This window comes from Microplitis demolitor, chromosome 6, assembly GCF_026212275.2.
Source record: "Microplitis demolitor isolate Queensland-Clemson2020A chromosome 6, iyMicDemo2.1a, whole genome shotgun sequence".
NCBI lineage: Eukaryota > Metazoa > Arthropoda > Insecta > Hymenoptera > Braconidae > Microplitis > Microplitis demolitor.
In genome coordinates this window covers 7,042,689-7,059,257 of record NC_068550.1, presented here as the reverse complement: position 1 = coordinate 7,059,257, position 16,569 = coordinate 7,042,689, and the positions used below count along the sequence as shown (strand labels likewise).

Below are 16,569 nucleotides of genomic sequence, written 5' to 3'. Positions count from 1 at the left end.
ATTAATAAGAGAAACGAGATTATAAATACATTTTTCCCGCTTTAATTTGAATATCGATGTGTAAGAAGTTAGAACGCGGTGTTGCCAAATCGTTTCATTAAATCATATGAGTCAAAAATAACCAAGTCATTTCATTACTTTCTTTAATTAAATAAGTAATAAATATTAATTTATAAATTCGTTACGTTATTATAAATTAAAATAATGAATTTTCATAACTATTAGGAGAATTTAGCAGACAAAAAAATTCAAATACTACTTTAACTCACTAGTATCAGTCGAACCTCCTTAAATATCTTTTTTTTTTTGGCCGGTCATACCGGAATTTTATAGCATCAATCTCTTTATTGACATTTCGATTCATATTACATATATTTTTTTTTATTCCAAGTAAAAATGATTAAAATATGTCGATGCTCACGAGTTTCTCCATAAGAACAATACATTTAAATTCAAACTTTAACATAAAATAAACTACCCTAAATTCATGTATTCGAAGTCATACAATATATCTAAGTTGTAAACAGGCGTACATACTCCTTCCAAATTTCTGATATAACCCTCTGGACATTTTATGTATGGAAGGTTGAATATACTTGCAGATGATAGTGGAATAAACCACGAAATATATGTGAAAGTAATTAATGTCATAAAAATGGTGATTCTAAAGAGTTTTGACTCCAATGAGATTAATCTGAAAATATATAATGTTCTATACTGAAGATAACTTTAATAAGTTGTCAGCAATTAATTGGGACGATTTTACTCAATATTCAGTGATTAAAAATAGTCTTACCTCATATTTGTTTTAATTAATGCTGCAATAGAGCAAATTCTCTGTCAAAATTTTATATAATGTTTGTGTCGATTTATTTTCACAAGAGTGTGATTTTTCATCTAATTATAGATTACAATTTTCAATAGATTAATTTAAATAAACCCAAACATTTTATTTTTGTTTTATTTATCACTATTTTCAAAAAATATTTAATTATCAATTAGTTCTGATTTAACGAAATTCCAAAGATTCAAAATATAAATTTTTGGTCACGTTATACTATTCGTAACACGGTTCAATCTATATTAATTTAACTTCTGCTCGTAATTTACACTTTTTATTACCATATTCTGCTGTATTTGTGTAAACTAATTTATAATAAGACACCAAATGTATATTTTTATGCTATTTATCATTTATTTTCATGGCTTATCAGTTACATTATAATAATAGATGACGTCAATACTATCAAAATATTACCATTCATATAATAGTGCCTTAGTTTATTTATTGAAGCTAATTATTCAAAATTGATTAAATTGAATATGGTATCAGAGTATTTGAGCTTTGTCAGTTATTTTTGTTACAAATTTTAATAAAGTGACAATCAAGTGAATACATTTTCAAATTTTTTTCATATCCCAATAATCTGAGAGGGTTATTTTGAAAAAATCATCCGCTTAAAATTTAATCCGCACGTGATCCGCAATTAATCCGCACGCTCTGCGCATGTAATTCATACACACTCTGAATTGACAGCACGTCACTCTGGACTCACTTGGAATTTATGATGCAAATGATCTGTACCTACTTCACAGAAAATCCACATAACCCGCATGTATTCCACATCCACTCCATATTTACTTCGCATTCCCTTAAGATTTAGTCTACATTTAATTCACACGCATTCCACATAAGTCTCCCACACTGGACTTAATCCACATTCACTGTGGACTCACTACACATTTATTTTGCAAACAATCCGCACCCGCTCCGCACGAATCTACATCTGTTTCACATGTGATTTGCATTTGTTCCGCATGAAACCCATACCTTTTTTGGACTTTCTTTTTATTCACGAGATTGAGTCCGCATATAAGCCGCATGAATTCCGCATTCAATCCACACTTACTCCGCAAATTTATTGCGTAACATTAAAAAGTAATACATAGATGAAACTGGTGAAATTAAGGACCTTAGGTGATAATAAAGAAGTAGGATTTTTTTTTTTCATGATATTAGATATATTTAAAAAAACGATTTTTTATTTTATACAAGAGGTAGACAATGGTTGCTTACAGTCTCAAATTAGATTATTTTTGGTTCAAATATTTTTTTAATTCTCTCTATAAATCAAGAATGTGCCTTAGAGTGAAAATTAAATTATTCAATTATTTTAATGAAAATAACTACAGTCGATGTCTCATCTGAAGGTTTCAATAATTTTATCTTGGTCAACATATTCGAAAATATGTGGGGCATCTAACAAAATAGATGTCGCTCCAGAAGTTGTTACAAAAAAAAATACAAAAAGTAGAAGACGATCAATTACCATCGCCACATATTTCCAGTCTTCTCTTGTCTGAAATTAAATACATTATTTGATCAACTGTAATATCACTGTAAATTATATTTATAATCGCACAAAAAAAAAATAATCAGTAGCATTAACCGATTATTTTTCGGTATAGCTAATATCGAAACAATCGGAAAAAGCTACCGAGAAATAATTAGTAGCTACAAATGAAATAGTCGGTCGACAATACAAAATAACATTGGTAGCAGCTACTAACTATTTTGGTAGCTGCCACCGAAAAATAATTCGTAGCTGCTACCGAAATAGTCAGTAGACGACATCAAATGCATCGGTAGCTACAACCGAAATAGTCGGTAGTCAATACCAACTATTTCGATAACTGATATTGAAAAACAATCGGTAGCTGCTGCCAAACAATAGTTGACAGCTGCTACCGAAAAATATCCAATGCTAAAAAAATCAGTAGCAGCTCCCATTATTTTGGAAGTTGCTACCGATTATTTTTTCCGTGTACTTACTTGAATATATAAATCCTCATTTCTCAGATGTTCTGCGACAAAATCAACAGCAGAAAGTGCATCTTTGATTATCGGATTTTCCATTTCCAAGCTTATTCCTGACTGTCTTCTGGTCCCGACAGTTTCATAAATGTCATCACCATTATTATAGTTATTGCCATTATTAATTTCTTCTTTATTACGATTAACACTGCAGCTCGGATGATGATGGTGATGATGATGATGATTGTGCGAGTGAAAATTATGCATTTCAATAAGTTCCTGATTATTTTTAAAGTCACTGTAAGCTGCTGCATTTGCGGCTGGAATAGGAACTACCATTTTTTTCAATTTTTTATTACATCTCATACTTCGTCTCTCCATCATCCAACGTAGTCGCGTTTTTTTAGGCCGTTTCATCAATAGTAAAGTCGGTAAAATTTTCAAAAAAACAACTCGTACGAATTTAGGCATGTGGTGTGTCTTTGGTCCGCGGAAATTCCAGTTTATGATCATAACCGTCATCAAAATACAGATAACGTTCATGATAAATGTGAACAATAGATACTTAGCAATCAGTGGCAGCACCAGCGACGTTGGTGGCAAAATTTTGCTTACCAATAATAAGAATAGAACAAGAGACAAGAGAATACTAATACCAAGTGTTACTTTTTCTCCAGCTTCTGCGGGTAAATAAAATTCCAAAATACACAAAAATGATATTAATACTGTTGGCAATATCAAATTAACTGTATAAAATAATGTTTTACGACGAATTGTTATATAAAATGTAATATCAGTTTCTGTTGGATGATCAAATCCTTCATAAACGTTTAAATATGCTGGTACTTCAATAATATCCCAGGTACCACTTTTGTAATAATCCGAGAGTGATACATAGTTTTTATTGTCCAATAGTTCTAATGATACTTGATCACCGTTAAATGTCCATGAGCCGAATTTCATTAGACATGTTTGCTGATCAAATGGAAAATATGTTACATCAATAGTACATGAACTTTGATATAAAGCTGGTGGTATCCAAGTTACACTACCGTCTGAACTTATCAAAACGTTACACTTGTAACGTACTTCGTATTTTCCATCAGCGCTGTAATCACAATTTTTCAAATCAGTGAACTGTAACAAATTTGCGGAGTCCATGTGGATTTCATGCGGAATAAGAGCGGATTGCGCGTGGAGTAGGTGCAGATTTCATGTGGAGTGGGTGAAGATTGTGCGCATATTGAATGTGGATACGATGCAGATTTGATGGAACTTGTATGCGGATTCAGTACGGGTTCAATAAGGAGTTTGAAGTTAACGCGGAATGGATACAGATCACATAGACTAGATGTGGAATGAATCCGAAACACGCACTTCATATAGACTTCATGCAGATTCCATGCAGAATAGTACAGATTGTGAGTAAGTCGGTTGCGGAGTTGATGTGAAATGATTGTGTCTTATATGCGAAGTTGATGCAGAATCAGTACAAGTTAAGTATGTATACTATGTGGACTTGACACAGATTATGTGCGGATTGAGTTTAGGGTCACACGGAACAGATGTAGATCGTATGGAGTGGGTGCGGAATGAATGTGGAGGGTAAAGTTTGTGTAAAGTTAATGTGGATTAAGGTACCTGCGGGTAATAAGGCCTAAGTGACTGAAATGATATTTAAAATGACCGCCTCCGCTAGAGGCTACTCTAGTAGAAGGGTCTTAATAGAGATATTACGACAAGTTTATAGAGTCCCGATACCATGTTCCCTGTCTTTTATATTTCATCATCCGTCATATGCTGTCGTAGTGCAGAAGAAATCATAAAAAACCATCTAGTCTTCTGACTTTTAAAAAAGATACTGATAGTTTTAAGTACTGTTGAGCAAAGCAATCTAGTCTTTTGACTCTTAAAAAGTATTGTTGCTAAATTTAAGTGATGATTCATCTCTAATACCAATTTTATTAAGTATAGTTAAACTATTCCAGTTTGTTTAACTCGAAGGCCTTATTACCTTACCGTAGTAAAATAAGGCCTATTCATATGGTTTTTGTAAATGTATAATCTTTTGTTCGTTTATGGTAAAAATTACCATTACTTCATTACATTTTACGGCTAATGTATTGAAATAAAGATTAATGATATATTTCGATAATTAAATGCAATATTTTCGATTCTATTCAAAATCTCCCTTAGCTAGTCCTTATTGCCCGCCGGTACCTTACATGCGAAGTCTATGCGGAATAAATACGAAATGAGAAAATGAATTCAGACTAAAAATTCACTATGGATTTACAACCGATTTTTACAGTATATGGAAGGTGAAGTGAGATATTTATATGGTATATCATATTAATTACTTATTGAAGAGAACGATGTCAGGTTTCCATATTTTGTCAGGAGGCAATCGTAATTTTTTTATTCCCTGATAGTCTCCTTCATCCCACTGAAGTTGATAATCGTGCCATTGAAATTCCAACCAGACATTTGCTTTCATCACTTGATTTTTCTCATCCTATAATATAAATTAAATTCAATTTTCTCAAACTTGTGCATCGTATATTACATAAAATAATTATTAAAATATAATACAAGCATTCAATTAAAATTTTTATTTATGTTCATCAACATCCAATTCCTTGTTTGTGCGCATGTGCACATAGATTATTAATCTACAGGATTTGATGACGCATCTCACCCTAATATCCCATCCCTCTATACCCAAATCACGAACAAAAAAAAAAAATCAATATCTTAGTGACTGTACCACGAAATCAACCACACCCCGTTTACAAAGTACACGAAATTTTGTTTATTCCAAAATATCCAAATATAAATAAAAAAATTTTGATTTCGCTTTAATTGAATTCTATTAATTGAATGAAGTTTCAAAAAATTAAATTTATCATTAGGTACAGGATTTTTTTTAAATTTATTGTACATATTACAAAAACTTACCACATTAATGAGCTGTACAAATGTTAATCCAAATTTAACGTGAACTTTATCAGTCATATTTCGAACTGGACGAATAAATTTATTGTAACCTCGAAATAAATCTCGAACTAATCTTTCTTCATCTTTTGTACACAAACCTGAACAAAAATATAATTAAATTATAAACTCTTAATACTTTAACACTATCCTCTAATTAAATTTATTTTCACGATGATAATTAATTGAATTCAAAAAAAATTTTTACTTACAAACACTAATAAAAGTAAAAATTAGAAAAAAACTTATAAAATGATACGAGCACATGATGAACGAAAGAAGGCTATAGTCTGACTGCTCCTTTTCTTCAGTCGGAAAAATTTAAGGGGATGTTAGATGAAAAAAAAAAAAAAAAAAAAATTAGGGGAATACCCTTACCAAATCTAGATGCTGTACCACAAACCAACAATATAATACATCAGTGTGAGTGTGTTATCTTTTATTTTAGCTATTCTATTTTTCTTATATATTTATTTTTCTCTCTCTTAATGTGTTTGGGTCGACAAAGTAGTTTTTTATATTTTTATAAATTCGATTATTAATATCAACTTTGGGAAAATATCTTTTTAATGCAATGACACAATTTTGGGCAATTCGAGACATTTTCGACATTTGGTCTAAATTGTATACAATTTTATTACTACACAGAAAGAATGGATGTCTTCATGAAACGTTATTTAAGAATTATAATTATAATATACTAAACGGTTTCTAATTTTTCAAACGTAGATCAATGAAATGAACAATTGGTAGATAGCATGCATTACAAGTTCAGAGACCTTCGTTCGAAGGAGATATCGAACCGACGGACTGAGGGTAGGATCCGCACGTGAGAGATCAGGGCTCGAAAGTCGAATGATTTTTAAATATATAAAATTTGCCCCAACACAGCACATACTATAATTATTAAAAATAATAAGTTGAAAAACTGATAAAAATTAAATTTTATTTAGTTTCATTCTACACAATTAGGAATTTTGTGTTAATTCAACACACTGCGTTTGTATTTATATTTTGACAGAAAATTTGTGTGAATTTCACAGGCTATTAATGTTAGAATCAAAAAATAAATATAAGCATATAACCTACCCAAGTATACTGATCTAACCTTAGTGCACGGAGAGAAATTCATGGTAACCGTTCCTAGTACGTGTGTGAAATATCATCTCATAGCGTTATGGTAATGATTACTTGGGATTATGGGATATAGACCCATATTTTCTGGGAAAAGTTCCCATAAGTGTGGGAACAGTGCCTATCATTATGGTAACAGTTTCCATATCGCATGTAAAAGAATTATGGTAATGATTACTATGCTCATAGGAATAGTTCCCATAAGCAAATAGGAACTAATCCTATAACCATATTGTAACGGTTCCTCAGTGCATGTAGGAATTGTTCCCGTTATACTATGGTAAACGTTACCATATATTATGATAATGGTTACTATAATGCTATGGTAATAGTTACTATATATCATGGTAGTGGTTACCATCATATTATAGTAATAGTTACTATAATGTTACACTGAGAAAAAAAAGTACTATTTTCGAAACAAGAATTTCTTGGTTCAAGAAATCCGTTCAAAATATTTATTTTATTATTATTAATTATCAATTTTTTGAGAAAAGAGCATCAAATTTATTTTTGTTATTATATGAATTTGATATTATATGATAAGTAAACAAAAGAATAGCTTTACTTGAATTAAATAAAAATTATTTCCTTCGATTCTACGAATTCTTGAGACAAAATTATATATTCTTGAAAATTATCAAGAATATATGTTCTTGTATCAAGTAAATGTTCTTAACAAAAGTATTTTTTTTTCTCAGTGTATGGTAATTGTCACCATAATGATATAGTAATGGTTACTGTAATATTATGGTTATAGTTACCATATATCATGGTAGTGGTTACCATCATGTTATAGTAATGGTTACTATAATGTTATGGTAATGGTCACCATAATGATATAGTAATGGTTACTGTAATATTATGGTAATAGTTACCATATATCATGGTAGTGGTTACCATCATGTTATAGTAATGGTTACTATAATGTTATGGTAATGGTCACCATAATGTTATAGTAGTGGTTACTATAATAGTATGGTAATAGTTACCATATATCATGGTAGTGGTTACCATAATGTTATGGTAACGATTATTACACTATTATAGTAATGATTACTATAATATATATGGGTAAACCGTTCCTATAATCGACATTTAAAAAAAACCGGTTACCATGGGTTAAAGGAACCATTCCCATAGTATATTGTAAATGTTATCATAAATTTTTCTCCGTGTACAACCTATGTCTATTATATGAGCTATGAATTATCCTTCCGTAAAATGAGAGTTAAAAAAAACCATCGAACCTAATCATAAAAATACATATGAAACTTATCTATGATTACATTTAATTGTAAATCAATCATAACCCAAGTTTCTGTGCAGACAATGCTGCTACAATGCTTTGCTTGGTTATAGTAATGAAGAAACAGGCGGAAGTATTCAGCGAAACAACACAAATTTCGTTTTAATTTTCGAAATAACACAAGAAATGTCTTAATTAACAGATTTTCTAATCATTTAACATAAACACACAAAATTTGAAACTGTGTAGTAGAAAAATTAGTGATTTTACTCCCGCTAATATGTGGAATTCAAATAGATTATTTACTTATAAAATATAAATATATAAAGAGACTTGAATAAATATTAATAATAAAACAATTAGCATAAAGTACCGGATGCGATGTCTTAGCTATACTACACACTGGAAGCTCAAGTGTCTGAATAATTTAACGATTGTATATTTGTAGTGTTTAGATTAAGCGTAAGGGAGGATGTAAGGGTTACAAAAGTACGTGTTATTCAAATGTATTTTATTAATACGTGTATTGTGTGAGTGTATGCAGTACAAATATATAGATAGATAAGTATGTATAGAAGAGGCGCACAACAACGAGAACGTAAACTGCCATGGATTATTGTCGTTTTATGTTCACGAGTCGTGGCGATCATGAGCTCAAGCTGCTTATTGTCTGACACTTGCTTGCTTTTGCCTTTAAGGTGGTCTCTTATCTAAAGTAGTTATACCTTGACTTATCCTTTATAAACTAAATTGTTTTTACAATTTAAAAAAAAATCATTTTTTTTATTTCTTATCATTATACAGATGTATTCATATATTTTATATTATGTTGCACTCAGATATATGTTTATCTTAAATATATGAACATTCAGGGAAAATTTTGATATTTTCAGCCCGTGTTTGTCACCCTATAGATCCCCATTATTAAAAGAAACGATTTGAAACGATTCGAAAAAAAAAATTTCAAATGGTTTTTAATACTTTTGAATCGCCATTTTTATGGAAGTTTAACATTACAAATCGTTTCGAATCGTTTCTTTTAATCAGGGCCCATAAGAATCTGGAGGTATGAGGAATTCAGTTGAAAGTATCATGGGAATCCATAGGAATTAATTGGGCCCAGTAGGACTAATAGGAGTTCTGGACATGATATATGATTCATAGAATTCTATTGGGATTCGAAAAACCCCATAGGATTCTATTGGCTCTTAGGAATTTCGCTGATAGTATCATGGCGTCCCATAAAATTTTTTATGAACCATTCAAGCCTTTAGTTCAGTCTAAATTTCTTGGAATTTATATGAAATTTATAGACATCCATAGGAATCAATTGGAGCCCTGAGTTTGGCCAAAAGTTTCATAGAAATTTTTGAAAAAATTATTGGGAATCCATGCAAATAAACAGGAACCCATAAAAATTCATGACAATATTAGATTATTTAAGATCTTAACCATAAATGTCATAGAAACTCATGGAAACCCATAGAAATTCATCCGTCCTTGAAAATTTGGCTGATAATGTCAGGGGGTCCCATGGAAATTTATTAAAATCCCGAGGATTATATACTAAAGTATTTTTGTCGTGAATTCTAAAGAAAAATGATTTTTCTGTGCAAAAAAAAATTTTGGGTGAAAATGCGCAATTACAGTTCTTAGGTGTGACAATTTGATCAGTTTAAATTATAGGTCAATTTTGATATTTTAATATTGACCTATTGGCCTTAAGTTTTGATATAAAAAAAATTCAAATTTTTTTCTCTATAGCGGCCTATTCAATGTCAGTGTCAATTTTATCAAGGTCTCGATAGCATAATTCAAACAATATTTCATATAAATTCATGTCTTATTCATTTACTTGTATATATATGTATATATAAATCTTGTATCATATGTTAGAACAACCTCAGAAGCCAAGAGATTGTAATCATCGATCTATGATCAATATCATAAATCATTTTGAATCACGACGATGATCATCTAATAGCTGATTATAATTACAAATCATTTGATTTTATAAATTTTTAAATACTGATTTATAATTTATTTAATAATTACTAATAAATAATAAGTGCTAATTTTATTTATAAAAAATAAATGAAATATATTTAAGAATCAGTAAAAATAATAATATTATTTTTGAGACTACGCCAATGAAAGTCAATGATCGTTGACTTGCGAGGGAGAGTCTCCGCGCGCACAAGTGTGGGTCCACTATATATCCGGAAGAAGTGGTAGTCCTTTGAAAGTTTCAAGGACTCGACGCCAGGTGCCGCGGTCAGGAACTTGCCGAAACATATTTACAGGTACAATATTTAATTTCATATATTTTTTATAATTTATTATTATAATGGTACATTTTTTTCGAATTTAAATGACAGGCGATTGTGAGTTATGTGATATACTTTTTATTATTTTATTTCAAAAAAGACTTTGAACGAGAGTCAAATTTCGTAACAATTATTGTATAGTTAATATCGATAGATCAATCTAACCCCAAGAACAATACTCTAAGCTATATAATTTTAGTTGATCGATTTTATTTTTAACAATAATGTTCTTTTTAATTATATGTCAGGGTCACAGTCAGTACTTTTATACTGCTCGTATTATCTTTGAAAAATATTTTATTGAAACAAAAAACTATACTTTTTTTGGTATTTATCTATTTTGTAAGCAATAAAAAATTTTAATCCATACAAACAAGTTCGATCAGTATTTTTATTTCACTGAAGGCATCAGTGAATTAATTTTAATAAAGCAGCCAGTGAATTTGTATCACTACAGCAGTCTAAGAATTGTATTGGAAAAATTGGTGAGTTTCTTTTACTGAACCAACCTGTGAATTTGTTTCACTGAGTCCATCAGTGAATTTTACTGATGAAATCCTAGAAATTTGTGCAGAAAAAAACTCGTAACTTTGTTTTACTGATTGCTTCAGTAATTTTACTAATTCAGTCAGTGGGTTTTTTTTTACTAAAGCAGTCAGTGAATTTACTTTACTGAATCTATCAGTGAACTTTACTGAAGAAATCAGAAATTCCTAAAGAAAATAATCCGTACGTTTGTTTCACTGATTGCTTCAGCAATTCCATTAATTCAATCAGTGAATTTGTTTTACTACAGGCCGGAGAATATTATTAAAGAAATCAGTAATTTTCATTCAGTGAACTAATCAGTGAATTCATTTCAGTGAATTTTACTGAAAAAATCAATAATTTTTGCAGGAATAAAAATCCGTAACTTTTATCTACTGATCGTTTCAGTAATTTTATTAATTCAATCAGTGAATTTATTTCACTGATGCAGTCAGTGAATTTAACTAGATACTTATCTACCATTTTACGGACGCAAACAGTGTTTTCTACTAACAAAACTATTAAATATTGTTAAATTCGTAGTAGCATACTACTAAAGAAAATATTGAATGCGCAGTATGACTCAGTGATAATTCACTGTTTCATTATTAGATTTAAAAAAAAAAAGGAACCTTTAAAATCACATTAGGTATATTAATTATATCGTATTGACTTGGCGTGTTACCTTCATGTGTTGAGCTAATTGAGTAAGGCGGAAGTATACGTGGGTACTACACAGCATATATCTGTATGACGGGGATCGATTGTTGTCTGCAATCGGACGTCTCGAAGATCATTAGGCTGCGCGGGAGTCCTTTCTCGTATTATATATACATATATATATATATATATATATATATCTGTAAAATATATCGAGTGTTCTGACGATGTGATGTTGGCTTTGGCTTTCACATCAATACACACACTGACTTTCTCCAATAGCCTCTCTCATACATTGTGTGCAAATCAATTTTTATTCAATTTGAATTTTTTTTTTTTTTTTTTATTTTTATTAATCACCGAAATTAAATTATTCTGCATAGCAAATAAAAATAATTAAATTTTAATAATTATTGCATAAAAATACAACGTAATTTAACTTTTAAGTAAATAAAGTCTCAAATGAATGGATAAAAAATATTGTTATTAATAATATGAGGGAATGAAAAATATGATAAAAAAAATATAAAGAACAAACGGGCTCTCGGTCCACCTTTGGTGGAGCTCGATGGTACACGCGCACCCACATACTACATACACCTACACAGTTGGAAACTTGCTGAGGAGTTTCGTATCAGGCACAGATCTTCGTAATCTCCGGCATCGACACATGGCTGTCCTGGGCCTTCTTACGGGCGTGCATGATTCATCCGTGGCTGTAAATCACTTCTGGGTCCCACTTTATAGCTTTCGAGGACGAGATCCACCCGAAAATCGTTTTCTCCATGTATCCAATACTCAATACATGCATAAAATATTCACAAACGTGGATATATTTGTTTTTTGAATGTACATATTGTTGTTGTTGTTGTTGTTGTTGCTATTATTGTTGTTGTTATTGTGATGATAAAAAATGTTTTTAAATTAACATACGTAGTACAATGGATTCAAATTTTATTTGCTCATTTATTTTATGATTGTATGAATTAAAAAATTGATTTTATTTCAATGAATGCTCAGCTTGAAAGCTTGATAATTGATAAAAAAAAAGTTTAGTATTTCCAATAGACATCTTTATGTAAAACCGTAGATCAGATTAATTTCTTGTAGTAAAATAAAAATGTTTGTGGTAAGGAATATTTACTTTTTATATTGTGGTGAAGAAACAAATAAGTATGAATGATTGTTGCTGGCGTAATGCGAAAATTCAAAGCGATCAGTGGGTAAATTTGATAGAGAATGGTAAATAAGATAGTGTTTTATGTATTTATGGATTGCTGTTGTCGATGATGTAGGTCAATTTAACGTGAGTATGGAGGTCCGACAGGACGTTAACTCGACAATTGCGTTTAAAATAAGCTCGAGAGCTGGTTATCGCTGCACTCCTGAGAGCACTGATGAAAGTTATAAGTCGAATGATCCTTCGGTAAATCACATTGCGGCACAATCTATCGGTTTTTTACGATCTATATATTCATATCCAAGAGCAATAGAGACCGAGGAACCCAGTAAGCTAGTAAAGACAAAGACAGAGATCGAAAGAAAGGGAAAGAGAAAAGGAAAAAGAAAGAGAAAGAGAATGAGTGTGTTCTAGGCATCACGACTCTTCTTGAAGAGTTGACGCGGAGCATATTCACGGTGTCTCAGGAATCATCGGATATTATACTCTGATCAACGTTATATAGAGAGCAACAGGGTGGAGTTTTATCTAGTCGTTGTATATCCCAGCAAAAAAAAAATAAACGTGCAATCGATTCAGCCTGGCTCACTTTAATACCAAATCCCGTATATTATTTATCTTTTTTACAAACCAGATAAATATCTGGTTAAATACATTATGATTTCTGTAACTGATATTTGCAATGAGGACGCTGGCATAGAGTCAGTGCACACCAGAACAAGGCAAACGTTAATGCAGATCAGCTATCACTCTAACGCAACACCAACAATTATCAATAATAACAATTAAAACAGCTGATTGATTAACAGAGTCGCTAAAAAAAAGTTAAAATTGAATAACAAGAGTCAAGTGTTGAATCAATTAACTAATCAATTGTCAGTCCTCTTGACTGTCCTCCTGAATTACTCATCAAGATCGCGAGTGATTCGTTTGTTGGCCCAATCAACATAAAATGCCTCTTATTTTCACGGCGCCGATACTTTGTGTGACATACAACAGCTCGGTGTTCTGACCGTCAATTTACTCTGATCACACACACACGTGCTAGACACCCGACATATCTATTATTTAATAGGTCTGCCTCCATCTTTATCTTCATGTGCACTTCCTTAACACAGTCCCTGAGTTCCCGGGCATCATCTTGACATTATACCTTTGGACATGATCACTATCTGATCATACAAGACAACCCGTGCAACACACGGTCACCTTACTCCATTTTATTATATCTTATCTACAATATAATTGAATAAAAATATTATTTAACAATCTATTGGACGCAAATAATCATAAGAATATAAATATATTTTTGTAGAATAATATTTATTAAACAAAATGAGTTAGTAAATAAATACAAATATGAAATTTAAATTCAGATTCTATCAAGGCTAATATTAAAATCGATCTCGTGGTACTTTGGGCTGTTGCACCCGCACTCTTGTATAAGCAGTGTGCCAAACAGGTTTGACGAGTTGAAGGTGGTGTACCACTGAGGCCACGTGCTGCAACGCATTACTTATAATCCCATCAGCATTTCTCTCCCTCTTTCCCCTTCCCCCTCTCCACGCCCTCCGCTATCTCACTTTTTTATCATCTTTACTCACTCGCTATTTTTTAATATTATTTTCAATCCTCTCTTCATCCTCATACTCATACTCATCTTCCCTCTTCATTATTCCCTTCTCGGACCATTTACTTACTCAGTTACACTCATGTATAATAATGATTATTTTTCTATATACTTCACTTTTATTTATCTTAACGTCCATTCTCGCACTATCACCGCGGTCTAATAGATCCGATGCTGTTGCTATTCTTGGTAACAAACCGCATCACGTCCACTCAACTTAACCGCACGTGCGCAAGTGAATTCGTCCATCCAACACTTATTGACACAAGTATTTTAACGCACTACCTTTTATTTTTGTTGTTATTATTATTTATCAGTACAATATTTTTTTATTATTATTACTGTTTGTTTACACTTAAATTAATCAATCATTAGGTTTTTTATTCATTTTTTTTATGCTTGTTGTAAGGAGTTGTTACATGCTTATAATTATATTGTTTAATGATTTATTATCTTTTAATACGTCTACTTGGGGTAATAAATAATTTTTATTATTATTAAATACAAACGTTATTTTTTACAGTTAATTAATTGGTTACCTTTTTTTTATTTATTAATTCTTATGTGAATGCACAATATTATTTTTTTTTATTTTTTTCTCCCGGAAAAAAAATGATTTACATGTAAGGTGATTTACAGTAAATCTATGGAAATCAAAGAAGTGTCAAACTCTCTGAATCTGAAATAGTAAAAACCACTGAAAAATAGTGTGGATACACTATTTCACAACTATTAGTATCCCTGTTTAGAAAATCTCATAGAATCCAATAAATTCTCATACATTCTTATAGAGATTTTATAAGAATGAATGAGTTCTATGAGAAGTGCAATAGTTCCGTATACTCTCTAGAAATGAATCAGTGAAATTTCTTCGAATTAGTGAATATTCAAGGAAACCAGCTATAAGTATACCACTGGTTGAATCAGTGATATACTTATAGCTGTAGAAATAGTGACGATCCACTATAAGAATCTATCAGATTTTTTAAGCAGGGATACCACGACATATGTAGTTAAAGCTGTGAAACAGTGAATAGTCACTGTTTCAGATTTAGAGAGTAGTTACCAGGATTTTTTTTTCAAGAGATCAATGGAAATTTGTGGAAAGTCACGGAAATCGTCGGAGATATACGATGAGCTTCACAGCACTCATACACGGAGGAAATTCTATATTAGCGCTAACAATACTTCTTTTATAGATTCTACTATTTTAGATGGTAATTAAACTTGTGAAAAACAAGATGATAAATATAATAATTTTAGTATTGTATAAGATGATAATTTCTAAAATCGAGCGATCATACGATTTACAATCTAGATGATTACATTTACCATCAAAAGTTTTTATAGTTACCAATCTTATCATAAAAACTACACAGTAAAGACAAACACTGATTTTTTTAATAATAATAATAATGTACACACGGATGTCCAACCGAAAATAGTCAGAATAGCTTTCTAAGATCTCAAAACGTCGAAATTTTAAGAAAACTTGACTTTCGAAAATCGGACCGAAACCAATAACTTCCCTTTTTTGAAAATTTTCAATTTTCATAGCAGGAAGTTTAAAATTGTTTTTTGGTAAAAATTTCAAAATAATCACACTATTTGGGATGATCAACTTACCTCATATTTTTTCAAACTGTAGACAAACCTTTTCAAAAAAAATTTTGTCTGATAATAGATGGCGTTTTATTTTAACCCACTGTCTCCTAAAGTATTTTTCAAGATTTTCCTGAATTGTTCCACATTTCTACTAAAGTCTAATTTCGTTTTTTTTTTTTTTCTTCTAATTATTTATATCACGTTATTCCAGTGAAAACCGACATCATCAATTAAAGTTTGCGGCCATTTTTAATTCTTTCTTTTGCTCTACCAACGACTGGCAGCAGCATCAGCGCAACGGTACTAAGAATCAGGCGACACCTATCAAAAAAAGGCGGTCTATTTAAAAAAAAAAAGAAAATGGGAACAATTGATATGGCTCATATACAAATTTCAATATCAAAATTAATTATTTATCTAATATTATAGTAAATAAATAACATTAAT

The 16,569-nt window shown here is 30.8% G+C and overlaps 1 protein-coding gene across 2 annotated transcripts; it reads right to left on the bottom strand.

Annotated features, from left to right (window-relative positions):
• Positions 1-2,089: 2,089 nt before the first annotated feature.
• LOC103568781 (acetylcholine receptor subunit beta-like 1) lies at positions 2,090-16,247 on the bottom strand. Of its 2 annotated transcripts, none has more exons than XM_053739736.1 (5): positions 16,144-16,247; positions 5,774-5,910; positions 5,176-5,330; positions 2,834-3,923; positions 2,090-2,360 (listed from the first exon to the last, which is right to left on the bottom strand). In XM_053739736.1, the coding sequence occupies exons 2-5, from the start codon at positions 5,828-5,830 to the stop codon at positions 2,202-2,204; spliced, it is 1,461 nt and encodes a 486-aa protein (XP_053595711.1). In that variant the 5' UTR covers positions 5,831-5,910; positions 16,144-16,247; the 3' UTR covers positions 2,090-2,201. The 2 variants fall into 2 exon arrangements, with proteins under 2 accessions (XP_053595711.1, XP_008543969.1); XM_008545747.1 differs by lacking the exon at positions 16,144-16,247 and adding an exon at positions 6,022-6,086.
• Positions 16,248-16,569: the final 322 nt, after the last annotated feature.

Bases quoted from the DNA above. Each gene is read 5' to 3' on its own strand.
- LOC103568781 (XM_008545747.1), bottom strand. From the start codon at position 6,076: ATGTGCTCGTATCATTTTATAAGTTTTTTTCTAATTTTTACTTTTATT. The intron at 5,911-6,021 runs GTAAGTAAAAAT...ATTTTTGTTCAG, and splicing joins TTTTACTTTTATTAGTGTTT to GTTTGTGTACAAAAGATGAA. The intron at 3,924-5,175 runs GTAATTAATATG...TTGTGATTACAG, and splicing joins GACATCGTTCTCTTCAATAA to CGCTGATGGAAAATACGAAG.